The 13,542-nt window shown below is 31.7% G+C and overlaps 1 protein-coding gene across 6 annotated transcripts in view; it reads right to left on the bottom strand.

The window, feature by feature from the left end:
* Positions 1 to 13,542, bottom strand: part of LOC150103864 (large proline-rich protein BAG6) — a 401,723-nt gene that overhangs the window by 99,895 nt on the left and 288,286 nt on the right. For all 6 annotated transcript variants that reach the window (XM_090396569.1, XM_090396571.1, XM_090396573.1 and 3 more), the window contains 2 exons: positions 11,944 to 12,218; positions 5,868 to 5,979 (listed from right to left, as the gene is read on the bottom strand). In XM_090396569.1, coding sequence (XP_090252695.1) covers positions 5,868 to 5,979; positions 11,944 to 12,218 — 387 coding nt within the window. The remainder of the gene's footprint in view (positions 1 to 5,867; positions 5,980 to 11,943; positions 12,219 to 13,542) is intronic.

Genomic DNA, 13,542 nt, shown 5'->3' on the forward strand with positions numbered 1-13,542 from the left:
AGGAAGATCCACTTACTTTAATCTTTCCTATAAGGCCTTATCAGCCAACTCTTCTTATTTTATGACCCTTATGCTATTACAGTACTCGAGAGTGGGGACTTTTCATTTCTGGCCTTACAACTATGCCCTCTCTATAAACCTTACTATAATTCTTCTATAATCTACTCTTTCCCCTTCAATATACCCTATTCCTCCTATGGGTTTAAATTCGGAAGAAGGCTAGTTCAGAAGTCTTAAGGTAGCAGCCCTACCACTGAACTATTCCATCATCAGGCTTGTCCCCTGACATGGAGAACATAATCTTGTAAGCTGACAGAAAAAGATAATCGGATTGAATCTATGGGAAACGACCCTGGAATGGAAAAGGTAAAACAAAAATGGAAACGACAAAATATAATACACATAGCAAACTGGAATGTAAGAGGAATAGCATATAAAGAAATAGAATTAGACCAATTATTAAATGAAAGAATTTTCAAATAGCAGATCACTGAAACAAAAAAGAAATTGAAAGGAACTATGAGAACCGAACATTTTTATGTGATATACAGTGGAGTCAACAGAGACCAAAGAGCACAAGCAGGAGTCATGATTTGGATTCATAACTCCCTTTCATAACAGTTAAAACATTATAAATTATGGAATGAAAGAATAACAGAAGCTAGAATAAACACAGATAGTGGCTATTTAACAATAATTGGTTTATATGCCCCAGAAGAAGGAAGAGAACAGAATAATAATGATTTTTATAATCAGCTACAAAACATATATAATAAAATAAATAAAAATGATTACGTAATTTCAGCAGGAGACTTAAATGCAAGAATTGGAAACACGAAAATTAATAATAATATAGGAATACATACATAGAAAACATACTCTAAACAGGAATGGTAAAAAATTGATGAACTTTGTAGTTTATAATAACCTAAAAATAATGAATTCCTTCTATAAACATAAAGTTATACATAAATATACTTGGGCAGCAAGAAGATGGAAATCAATATTAGATTACTTCATATTAAATGAAAAGATATCAAAATTTTCACTAGATGTTAGTCTAGTGAATTTTCACTAGATCTACAGAATTTTCACTAGAGTTCACAAAGGATATGAAATAAGCAGTGACCACTTCCTTGTTAAAATATAATTAAGATTACCACCTAAATGGCTACAAGTAACAAGAACAAAAAGAAAAATTGAAACATTTGTTTATAAACCTAGACTATTGAATGATACAAATGTACAATTATATGAACAAAGAATTAACCAATATCTAGATAAAATAAAACAAAATGAAGAAATAGAATGGCTTAATATAAAAACGATACTAAATGCAGCAGCAAATGAAAGCTTAGGAAAGACCAAAAAATTCAATAAAAGGAAAAAACTGAAGATCTGTGATGATACAATCAAAGAAATAATCAAAAAGAAAAAGGAAGCCTATTACAAATGGTTAAGCAGTAAAAGATTAGAAGATGAAATAGAATATAAAAGAATAAGAGCCATAGTTAAAAGAGAAGTCAGAAAAAGCCATAGAGAATCATGGAACAAATTTGTTTCTAATTTAGAACATGATTTATATAAAGTAAGACCCAATGTATATAAGATTTTGAAACACTTAAATGCAGATACCAAAGAAAACATTAAATTAAACACTAAGTTGAAATTAGAAGAATTTCTAAATTACTACACAGACAAATATTTTAAAAAAGACAACTGGCAAACAATTAACGAAAATGAAAAGGAAATAACTAAAGAATTAGAAATCAGCCTGAAAGAAACAAGAAACAGAAAATCACCTGGAGAAGATAAGCTAGGTTCAGAACTATATAAATATGCAGGAACAAGATTCAAAGAAAGACTCTTATTATTTTTAAATAAAATTTACTGAACTGATATCCTCCCAATAGAATGGAAAAAAGCAATTGTGATTCCTATCTTTATAAAAGGTAATAGAGATGACCCTAAAAACTATAGAGGTATCAGTATACTAAATTCCTGTTACAAAATATATAGCAGAATCTTAAATAGCAAACTAATGAAATATTCCGAAAACTTTATTGTAGAAGTACAGAATGGATTTAGAAAAGGCCGATCATGTATAGACCCGGCCTTTTGCCTAAAATTAATAATAGAGAAAAGAAGAGAATACTATTCAGAAACACATATTACATTTATTGACTTTGAAAAAGCATTTGACAAAGTTAAAAGAAACATATTACTTTCTTTTAATATGTTAAATATTAAAAGAAACTTTCTTTTAATATTTAACATATTAAAAGAAAGACAAATACCAAATAATATCCTAAAAGCTATCACAAGCATATATGAAAATAATCAAATACAAATAAGATTAAATCACAAGCTATCATATACGAGAGAAATAAACAAGAGGTATGACGGGGATGTCCCCTCTCAGCAACTCTTTTTAATATCTACTTAAATGAAATAATAACAACATGGAATAAAAATTTACATCAAGGAATTAAACTTTCTCGTACAGTAAACTTAAACACTCTCCTCTTTGCCGACGATCAAATAATAATTACAAATTCTGAAGATAACTTACAGAAAGCTATTTTAGATCTAAATGAGATATCCAAAGATTATGGTATGATAATATCAACAGAAAAATCCAAAACCATGGCCTTTAAAGGACAAGTTCCACCAAGAACTAAAATAGTAATAGATAACAAGATCTTAGAACAGGTGAATTCATTTAACTACCTAGGATATATGATCGCATATAAAAATGAAAAAGATATAAACGTAAAAATTGCAAAATATTTAAAAATAACAGGTGTAATTAACTCTATATTTAAATCAAACCTAGTTAAAAAACAAACCAGACTAAAAGTATACAATACATTAGCCCTACCAGTCTTAATGAATGGAAGCGAAATCTGGACAATAAAACAAAAAGACAAACAAAGATTAACAACAGCAGAAATGAAGTTTATGAGAAAAACTGCAAAGTATACCCTATTTGATCACAAAAGAAATGAAGAAATTATGAAAGAATTAAATCAAGAACCAGTAATAGAAAAAATTAAAAAATATAAACATAAATGGATGGAACATGTTCAAAGAATGAAAACAGAAAGATTACCAAAACAAGCCTTAAAGTACAAGCCATTAGGATAAAGAAAACCAGGATGTCTTCTTAAATGATTCAACGATAAGGCCAGAACAGGCCATGCTAGGCTTAAATCCTTGATACACATGATGATGGTTACAAACTGCCAAAAAAGTTCTGACTAAAGTCCACAGAAAAAAAAAAAAAATTCCATTCTGAAGGAAATTCATTATAGTCAACTATTTCTGTACACCCTATGGGTTTGCTATAGCGAGTTGACTTATTAATGATATGGTACTGAGGACAACAAAACAAACCGACTTCTTTAAAATTACTGGATTAGGTTGGAGTTATAGACAGTTTCAATGCCTTCATCAACACCAGTTGTTTTTAATGCTGAAAAACAGCTTCTGTTGTGATTAATCTTAAATATTTTTTCAGTTGCGCTCCAGTAAAGGTTGAAACCTATGAATATAAGTCAGGCTAAGGATTATATAATACACAAACTGTGTTTCAGAAACAAAATATGCCACTTTTTAAAGTCTCCAATAGACAAGACTGTTTTTAAAGAGCAATGAATCACCTCTTATTACAATGCACTGTAAGCTTCTGTACATAAACATATAATTGCACTTATAATCAGAGCTCCAGAAATCCAAGCTAAATCTAGTATCCATGAAAAAATTTTACTTGCTCAAGGTATTAGTCTCTTCTATATATAAATATTTTTATAGGTTGTTAAAAAATAAAAAATAAAAATTAAATATGCTGACAAAACAAAGCAATCAATATATATTAACATAATGTATATTGATTGTTTTGTATATAAATTTATATTGATAAAAAAAAAAAATTAACTGAGCCATTATGACTCAGTTAATTTTTTTTTGTTCATAATATGAAGGGTGAATTTATATAAATTATCGATAAACAATAATTTAATAGGAAAGACAAATAATAAAATTCATGATAAAAGAAAGTAGGTAGCACTCAAGCCAGACTTACTTTTCACAATGCACACAGTCACATGATCCGGTCTTTGTAAGATAATTGTATTTTTTAAACAACAGTATTAAAAAAAAAATCTGTGTTATGTAAAATTTTTAAGCATTTAATTACACTAAGTTAATTCATGTTGTGAGCAGTGAAAATAAGCTTACGACAATACTATATTACAATCCACACCTACTTAAGGGGTAAATGTGTTGGAAGAAAGAGATGTATACAAGTATCACAACTCTGAATTAATTTTTGCATTTATAATTACTGGTTTATTTTGTTAATGAAATTAAATTGTAAGAAAAGTGAATATAATTTTTTTAAAGAATAGAAGGTCTATTACATATGTCGTGCATACTATAAATACATATAAAGGTTAATATTGAATTAAATGAATGCCTTGATTTGATTAAAAATGTATTTACTGGAAATGATAATTTAAATGTATTCATGATATGAAATATCTCTTACACTTCAAGCAATGAGAGATCGGCTGTGAGAACACACATAATTTACAGACAAAAAATACTAGTGTTGGTGCTGGGCAGGTTGGCCGAGTGGTTAGCATACCAGCTTTCCAACCAACAGGTTGCAGGTTTGAATCCTGCCATGGGCATGGATATTTTTGAATATCTTCAGATGGGAGATGAATTTCATCACCTGGTGCAGGACCACCGCCCTGCTTATTGGAGGTCTGAAGCGGCTTGAAAAAGTTCCATGTCTAAACTCCAGACCAGGGTTTCTAGACTATGTAAAAATAAATTAAAAAATTATGAAAAAAAAAAAAAAATATATATATATATATATTTAAAATTTTTTAAAATATATATACATATATATTTAATTATTTATTTAATTACAAATAACTATTTTATATATATATGTATATAATGGTTTAAAATGGGGGGGGAGTTCCTTAGCATACCCACAGTACAAATCTACTTTAGGTTTACTAATAATCTCTCGTGGATGGGAACCACATAAAAAAAAAAAAAAAAACGTAATGTGGCTCGTTTTTCACACATCACAACAAACAAATACTTGAAGTGTGATGCATAGTGAAGCATGCATGGAATGAAAAGAACACTATAATATTGTTCTGAGAGAAATGAAGGGATTTTTGGAACTTGAAAGCGGATATTCAAGAAGTCTTTCATATAGAAAGAAAAAGATTTCAAAGTTATCAATTGTTGTGTTACAACAATGACGACAGATAACATGGCAGGTTGAGTTTTTAATTACTACAAAAACATATAAAGGAAAATAAGTTCTGAACCTTAAAGGAAATAAAAGAAGGAAAGAAAGCAAAGACGACTGGTTTATGTTACTTATGACTTTTAGAGAAACTGCAACTAAAATCGCAATAGTTAAAGTGATTCTTTAAAAGAGAATGCTGTAGTGTTTAAAATAAGGATTTCAGGTCGGAAGTTTTATACCCAACTCTCTGGAAATAAAACCTCTTTTATCAATTTGTTAGCAGCCACATGTGGTCAGATAACTTGACAGTGAATGAGATTAATATTGATTTTTTCTTTTTTTGTAAGTGTAAATTATATGGAAAAAAAAAAAAAAAAATGAATGCATTTAAAACCAAGCTGAAAATTCACTTGCCACTTCTCACCATTAACTTGCCTGTGGTGAACGGATTTCTGGAGTCCTGATTAAAATTATCATAAAAATGATCCTAGATACTAAATACATTCATTTGCCTCTTCTTCTTCTTTTTTTTTTTTTTATTTGATTGATACTAATGATTATAATTTTTTTTTAATCATTAAGTGTCAATTACCTTGCATATGAAGATGTGGCTGGTTTAATAATGTCATCATAATGCCACTGATCATCTGGTGTAAGGTATCATCTTGTCGACCTCCTGCTGCTGCAGTTTGCTGAGAAATATTCTATAAGAAAGGAAAGATTATTAATTAATGTTTATTATTATAAAACATAGTAATGTTTTATTATTATTGGAATAATCTGATACTTCCAAATAAAGGTCATTCATCGGAATTTCAGATGAATGACCATTATTTGGTGAATGTTAGCACATTTAATTGTAAAAATAAATTCAACATTAAATATCAAAAAGCCAGAATTAAAAAATAAAACTTGATAAAATAATAATAAAATGTATGAAGTGTAAGTGAAGCTTTGGCCCATATGTATTTTGCTCTGTTGTCATTGCAGTTTATTTACATCACTTTCAGTTCTAGTTCAATATTACATCAATTATTTGCTTGTTAACAGTATTTCAGCTACCTAATTGTGGTGGAGGTGGGCGGTAGATGGCATTGATGGAGATGATTCGTAGTAGAGGTTCAGTGTAGTGGTTGAGACAGTTGTAGGTGTCCTCCCGCGATGAGTCTTCAGACTCCTTGAAGGTATCAGGAATAATAATAATTGGCTGTCATGGATCAAATATCTACTATTTGATTCAGGCAGCCAATTAGGTAGTCATAAATTTATGACTTCACCTCATACCTACTTATGGATTATAGTTTTGCATACTTTTCACAGTTTATTTTGAAATACTTAATTTTTAATATACACACAATCGACAGTCATAATACATTATGCAGGTAAAATTAACTGCCCTATCAAAGCATTAATCAGGTTTCGAAGAGGCTAAGCAACTTGGCCATGTGCCTAACATGTAGTTTCAAATGGTATAATTTCGAATGCAAAACTGTTAACATTTAGTTTCAATCAATTTGAAGTTTACAATACCACAGTTATTCTGAAAAAATTTTTCCTTGATATTTTCTGACCAGCTTGTTCTTAAGTGAGAAGCTTTCATTGATGTACAATGTCTGCAGAAATATGGATGTGAAAATCATCAACTACAAAATAACATTCTTCAACAGTCCTCAAACAAGTACATTTTTGAACGTTTGGAGTTCCTAAAATGACCAGAGGGCTCTAAGTAATGAGCTTACATCTGTACTATTTGAAATAATTACATCTTGAAGAGGAATGCTGCATTAGATGAGTGGATTTTTGTTGAGTGTTGGCAAATCTTGTTTTATACAAGTATACTATTCACCAATGAAGTTGCTTACTTGAAATAGAGAAATTGAAATGATAAATTATGGATCAAGGAGCGCTTAAGGGTCAAAGCTGTATAACTGAGAGGGGACATCCACATAGCCTTTAAAGGAATGCGGAGAAGGGCTACTGACCTAATGTCCAAAACCTTCTTGTGGTGCACCCTGTTGGGTATCTACCTGGATACTGAACAAACAAGGATGGGCTGGAAATTTGGGATTTAGCCGACCAAATTGTATTCTTATTGGTTAAACCAATATACAAAATGATGGAACAACATGACAAAATTTCATGCTGGCTGGGCCATCGCCCGGTTAAACAAGGCCCCCGTTGTTTTCGCCAGGGAACCAGGGTGAATGACGAAAAGTCAGCTACAGAAACAAATCTGAAAGCACACCCCAACTCAACATCACCAGAGTTAAAGATCGGTACTATCAACATAAGAAGCCTGAATGGCAAAGAAATGGAGCTAGCTGAGGAATTAGATAAGGCAATGACAATCAAGGAAAAGAAGAAGTAGCCATAGTATTCAACACAAAATACGAAGCTCTTCTTCAATGGCAGGCAGTTCTCAAGTAGAGTGATGCGGGCTAATATCAGAATGGGGAATTGGACAATGAGACTTATTTGTGCTTATGGTCCCGCAGAAGGTTCTACTAAGGTAGAAGTGGAGGAATTTTTTGATGCTTTAGAAAAAGCAACTTTCACAATTAAAAAGGAAAAGTTGGTCCTTGTTGGGGATCTAAATAGCAGAGTAGAAAATGATTGTCAGACATACAAAAATATTTTGGGAAAATTTGGAGAAAAGAGCAAAGCTAATAATAATAGCAAATACCTGTTGGATTTCTGCTCAGGACATGGACTGGTTATTACTAACACCATGTCCCAACATAAAAATGTGCACAAATTCACATGGAGAGAAGAAGCAAGGAATAAAAAAGCCTCATTGACTATGTTATTGTTGATAGTGATGTTTTCTCCCTAGTGCAGGACACCAGAGTGTACAGAAGATTTGAAATTGAAAGTGATCACTATTTAGTCTTGAGCAGAATAAAATTGAATTTCATATTGAAAAGAATAACATGTAAGAAAGTTTTAAAGCGAATAAAAGTTGAGCAGCTCTCAGATGTGATCTGTAGATTAAAATACACAAAGATTATTGAAGAAAAAATGAAAGAGTTTGAGAACAGGAACCAAACCTTAGAGATTCAGTGGCAAGCCTTGAAGAAAACCCTGATTGATTCAGCCAGAGAGGCATGTGGTCAGGTAGTCTGCAAAGATAGAAAAATCAGAACTCCATGGGGGACACAGGAAGTTAAAGAGGCAGTGAAGGAAAAGAAGAAAGCATATCAAAAGTTCTTGGCAAATAAGTCAGCTTGTGCTCTTAAGAAAGCGAAACACTGTGTAAAACTAGCTAAACAAGTTATGGGAAGACTTTGGCAAGAACATAGAAAATAAATATCAAGAAGGTGGCAAAATATTCTGGAGGTTGTTGAAGAAGCTTAGGAATGGAGGAAAGAGTACTGTAAAAGGAGTTAGAGATGATAAAGGTGACATGAAAACAGGAGAAAAGGATATCCTTGAAGAATGGAGTAATTACTTCGAAAAATTGCTAAATGAAACAAGCAGTGATAGCACAGTGGCAAAAAACGCTGCCCAGGCATACAGTCAGGAATACATATCCATACTTGAAGTAGAAAAGGCCATCAAAGGCTTGAAATGTGGAAGGGCAGCAGGAGTAGATGATATTCAACCAGAAATGCTGAAGTATGGTGGTAAAAGTCATACAGTCGCTGGACTGCATAGTTCAGAAGGCGTGGGCAGAGGGACGAATTCCCGATGATTGGAGTAGAGCTCTAATAGTACCCATATATAAAAAGTGAAATAAAACTCAATGTGAGAATTACAGAGGTATTTCCGTACTGAGTGTTCCTGGCAAGATTTATGCCAGTATACTTCAGAAACGGTTGAGAGGAATTGTGGAAGAAAAGCTTGGTGAAGAACAAGCTGGAATCAGGCCAAATAGAGGCTGTCAGGATCAGATCTTCACTTTACTACAAATAGTTGAGAAAGCATGGGAATATAACAAAGATCTCTATTTAAGTTTTGTCGATCTGGAAAAGGCACATGACAAGGTGCCAAGATAGAATCTATTCAATACGCTACAGTCATATGGTGTCAATGTGGCATTATATCAAGCAATACTTAGTCTTTGAGTTGAAATGTCAGCAGTTAGAATTGAAGGAAGCACAGAAAGATGGTTTAATGTTAAATCTGGTGTGAGATGAGGATGTACATTATCTCCTCTGTTATTCATTATCTATACGGATCACATTATGAAGGAAAGTTGTATTAAGCATGATATCAGAATTGGAGATGTTAATGTCAGCTCTTTTCTTTATGCAGATTATGTTATACTCCTAAATAAATCCGCTACAAGTTTGCAAGAATCCCTGACTGAATTGAATAACTGTTGTAATAGATATGGTATGAAGGTCAGCAATAAAAAGACAAAGACAATGAAAATAGGTAGAATCATTGAAAATGTCAACTGTGTTGTGAATGGAGAACCTGTGGAACAAGTAAAACATTTCAGCTATTTAGGCACGATTTTTAGTGAAGATGGTAAATTAAATATGGAAATAGACAACAGAATCAACAAAGCCGGTATGGTAGGAAGTCAATTGAATAAATTCATATGGAATAAGAGAAAAATTAGTCAGAACACTAAATTAGCTGTATACAAGACAGTGTTCAAACCAGTTTTAGCTTATGGCTCTGAGAGCTGGGTCAGAAGTAAAACACTAGACCAAAGACTGCAGAAGGCAGATATGAGAGTCCTGAGAAAGATTAGAGGCATGAACAGATATCATCAATGGCAATATCATATTAAAAACGATGATATTAGGAAAGAACTTGACATTGTCAGCATCCAGGAATGCATTAGCAGAGTTAATCTCAGGTGGTATGGTCACTTAAACAGAATAGGCGAGGAATGATTAGCAAAACAAGTGTTCTCTGCCAGGTTGGCAGGAAAACGACCCAGAGGAAGACCAAGATATAGGTGGATTTATACGGTACGAAGCGCCTTAGATGATAGAAACATAAGATCTGATAATGTTGGAGTCTTGACCAGTAACAGACTGATCTGGAGGAAAATTGTAGATAGGAAATTAGTAATGATGTATATTTTTCATGTAGTACTATCATATCCTGTACACCCTTTGAGGGTACATGTCAGGAATTTGATGATGATGGATCAATGAAAATCATATATACTTGAAACAGAATTCAAATGCTAATTTTTGGTAAACATATGGTATTAGTTTGGAGCCAATTAATAAGACCTAAAGAATGTAATAACTTTCTCACTAAGAAAACATAATTTATGTTGTTTTTTTTCTCATAAAAAAAAATGAAATCCTTGACTTTGTTTTGGGATGCATGGAATTTTCTTTATAAACATGGAGATATGTATAGGTAAGTACTTCTCTAACCACTATTTCCATATATGGATTCTTTGTTTTTTTAATGTTATTTCCATCCATGAAGTTCATGTAAACTTATAGTACATTAGTACTGATATGTGGGTGGATTAAGAATGTTTTTCTATTTTGTTTATTATATTTTTAGATATTTGCATATGTGTGTGTGCACGTGCGTGCATGTATTATATATAAATTCTTATTTCATATAAATTTATGGTAGGAAGTCAAATGAATAAATTTATATGGAATAAGAGAGACATTAGTCAAAACACTAAATTAGCTGTATATACGACAGTGTTCACACCAAAGACTAGAGACCACAGATATGAGAGTCCTGAGAAAGATTAGGTGTGTGAACACATGGCATCAATGACAATATCAAGGCAGCTATTTCTGCAAATTACATGGTCCATTGAAGGACAACTAAAATTAACTACAAATACAATTTTTGAATAGACAGACATTAAAAGCTGTGAAGCACTTTTGCATAAACTAAATATGAACAGAAACAATGGCTTCATTTTTCTTAAATAGTAGCAAACAATGTACACCACTGCTAATATGTTTATTATTTTTTATTAATATACTAATTTTAACAAATGTTTTAAACATCCCATAAGAGTTAAATGGTAATTGAAATCATTCTGCACTTCCCAATATCATACTTGTTCCATCTATTACAGCTTTTGCTTTTCTGAATGCAAACACTAATAATGGTCTTTACAAATGTTGAAAAATTCTACACCAATGGCAAAAGACTTTAAAAAAAAAAAATGTCGATTTTTCAATTTTAGTAATATCATTTATGTTCCTATTTAAACAATTTCTAGTTTATCTTACAAGTATAATAAATACTCAAAATAATAAATTACTATTAATCAATCATTACCGTTCAAATATGTTTCATTCAAAAACAAGTTTGTAAATCAAATCTAATTGCTGAGTGTGCTAAAAGTTGCGCTAAAATATACAATTATAGGAAGCATGCTTACTAAGGAGCAAATTATCTAATATTATGTTGTATTTAAAACAGCTGAAACAGATATTTTTCAGCTATTACTGGGATCATCACTAGTTTAAAAATAAATGCTTGATGTTAATCAAGTTAATTTAAAGTTGGAAGTTACTCACCTTGAAGTAACTCGCCAAGAGCAAAAATCATATTCAAAGATATAAATTCAAATGAAAGGTTTTTCTTTGCATATGCCTGAGCATAAGGACCAAAGCAAGAGTACATTTTTTTTAAGTTGACCAAGCAATAAAACCTTACACATTACTGATTAACAGTAAGGCATACATAACTAATAATAAAGGGGAATAAATTATACCTACCCGTGTACCAGCAGTCCTAGTTCTTCTCAATCTTCTTCTTGTATTGGGATCTACACTCCAGCGTGAATTGCATGGTAGGCAAGGATCAAAACAATGCATATTTCCTACACTTGGTAGTGTTAATGGTACAGGACCAAAGTTACGTAATGGTATAGGTCCAGTACCTGAATGAGGTGGTGGTATCGAAAATCCAGAAAGTGGTGTTGTACTGGTATCATGCTGTGGCTCTGACTGTGATTCAACACCTGATAATGACTGGCCATTACTGGTGCTTGCTGAAAAATTACACAAAATTGATCTATAATTTCAATTTAATACAGTGTTTGCAAATAATTACTAAGCTATCATATATAGCTACAAAAATAAATCTTCTACAATTACAAATTTTTCTTTTGATCGCAAAAAATTGTCCATGGGCCTTTGCTAACCCAACTCTTGCATAACTTCCAAGATTCTCTTGTTCTCTGCCACATATTTTCTGTCATGCAATTGAAAATTTCTTCTGCATTCACACAAAAAAAATTTTTAGTAACTTAATATTTTTTTTCTGCCTATCAGCCAAACTCTATAACAAAGCTTATATCTATTCTGACAGGGGCACTCCATAGACAAGTCAACATTCTAGTCTCACTTTTGGCTCCTCTCTGGTACGTCAACATTTCCAAGAAACTCAAGCAACCAAATCTGTGTCATCTAAATGTGGTTGTATCAAATGTATCAAAGCCTTATAAAGAGATAACTTCCTTATCCCTAGTCAATGTAACACAGCTTGGTGTTTTTCATTTTCAATTACCCTTTGCCTGCACTGCCAGTCTGTTTAAATCAATCCATAATACAAACTGGAGAGGACAGTGAGTAAATCATTCAGCTGACCTTTCAAGTTTTGCATCAGTAGCAAACAACTGAATATTCTACGACAAATCATTCTCTATAATCATGAATGTAAAATCAAACAGCAGAAGCCCAAGTCAAAAGCACAAGAAAAGGTTGACTAATCCTAAAAGATTAGCAGGGCATATCTTGTGTTTGATAATCACTTGCAGTTGTGTGTGTGTGTGAGAGAGAGAGAGAAATATTGAACTTAATGCAAAATCTGCATGTTTAAACTTAGTGATATAGCCAGAGACTTTTATCTGAAACTGAAATATGAGAAATTTTACATTCGAGGACTGTGAATTTTCATCCATAAACGATGTTAAAAAAAATATGATTATTTTATGAAAGGAACAAAGAAATATGGTTTTCTGTATAATGTATGATTTATTTTTGATGAATGAATGGAGGTAAATAAGAATGAAAACTATCCCTTATGTAAAATCAGCAATATTCAGCACCAGTATATAAAATTAGTTGCCAGTTTGGATTGATAATTTGAATACACATTCTCCAAGCAATGTTTTATAAAAAAAAAAAAAAAAGTTGCATAAAATATAAGAGCAAATATATCTCATAGTGGTTTAACATACTGCCATACAAAATTGAAATAATTTGAGTCTAGTTCAAGGCTATATAGTGAAAAGTCAGTTTATTTAATGCTCCTGTTAAATTGGTAATTTTTATTTGTTTTATACAGAATAATTAGTTTTTATGGTGTATCAT

This window comes from Typopeltis vanoorti, chromosome 8 (assembly GCF_054136105.1).
Source record: "Typopeltis vanoorti isolate ZY-2024b chromosome 8, IOZ_Tvanoo_1.0, whole genome shotgun sequence".
In the NCBI taxonomy this organism is placed as follows: Eukaryota; Metazoa; Arthropoda; class Arachnida; order Uropygi; family Thelyphonidae; genus Typopeltis; species Typopeltis vanoorti.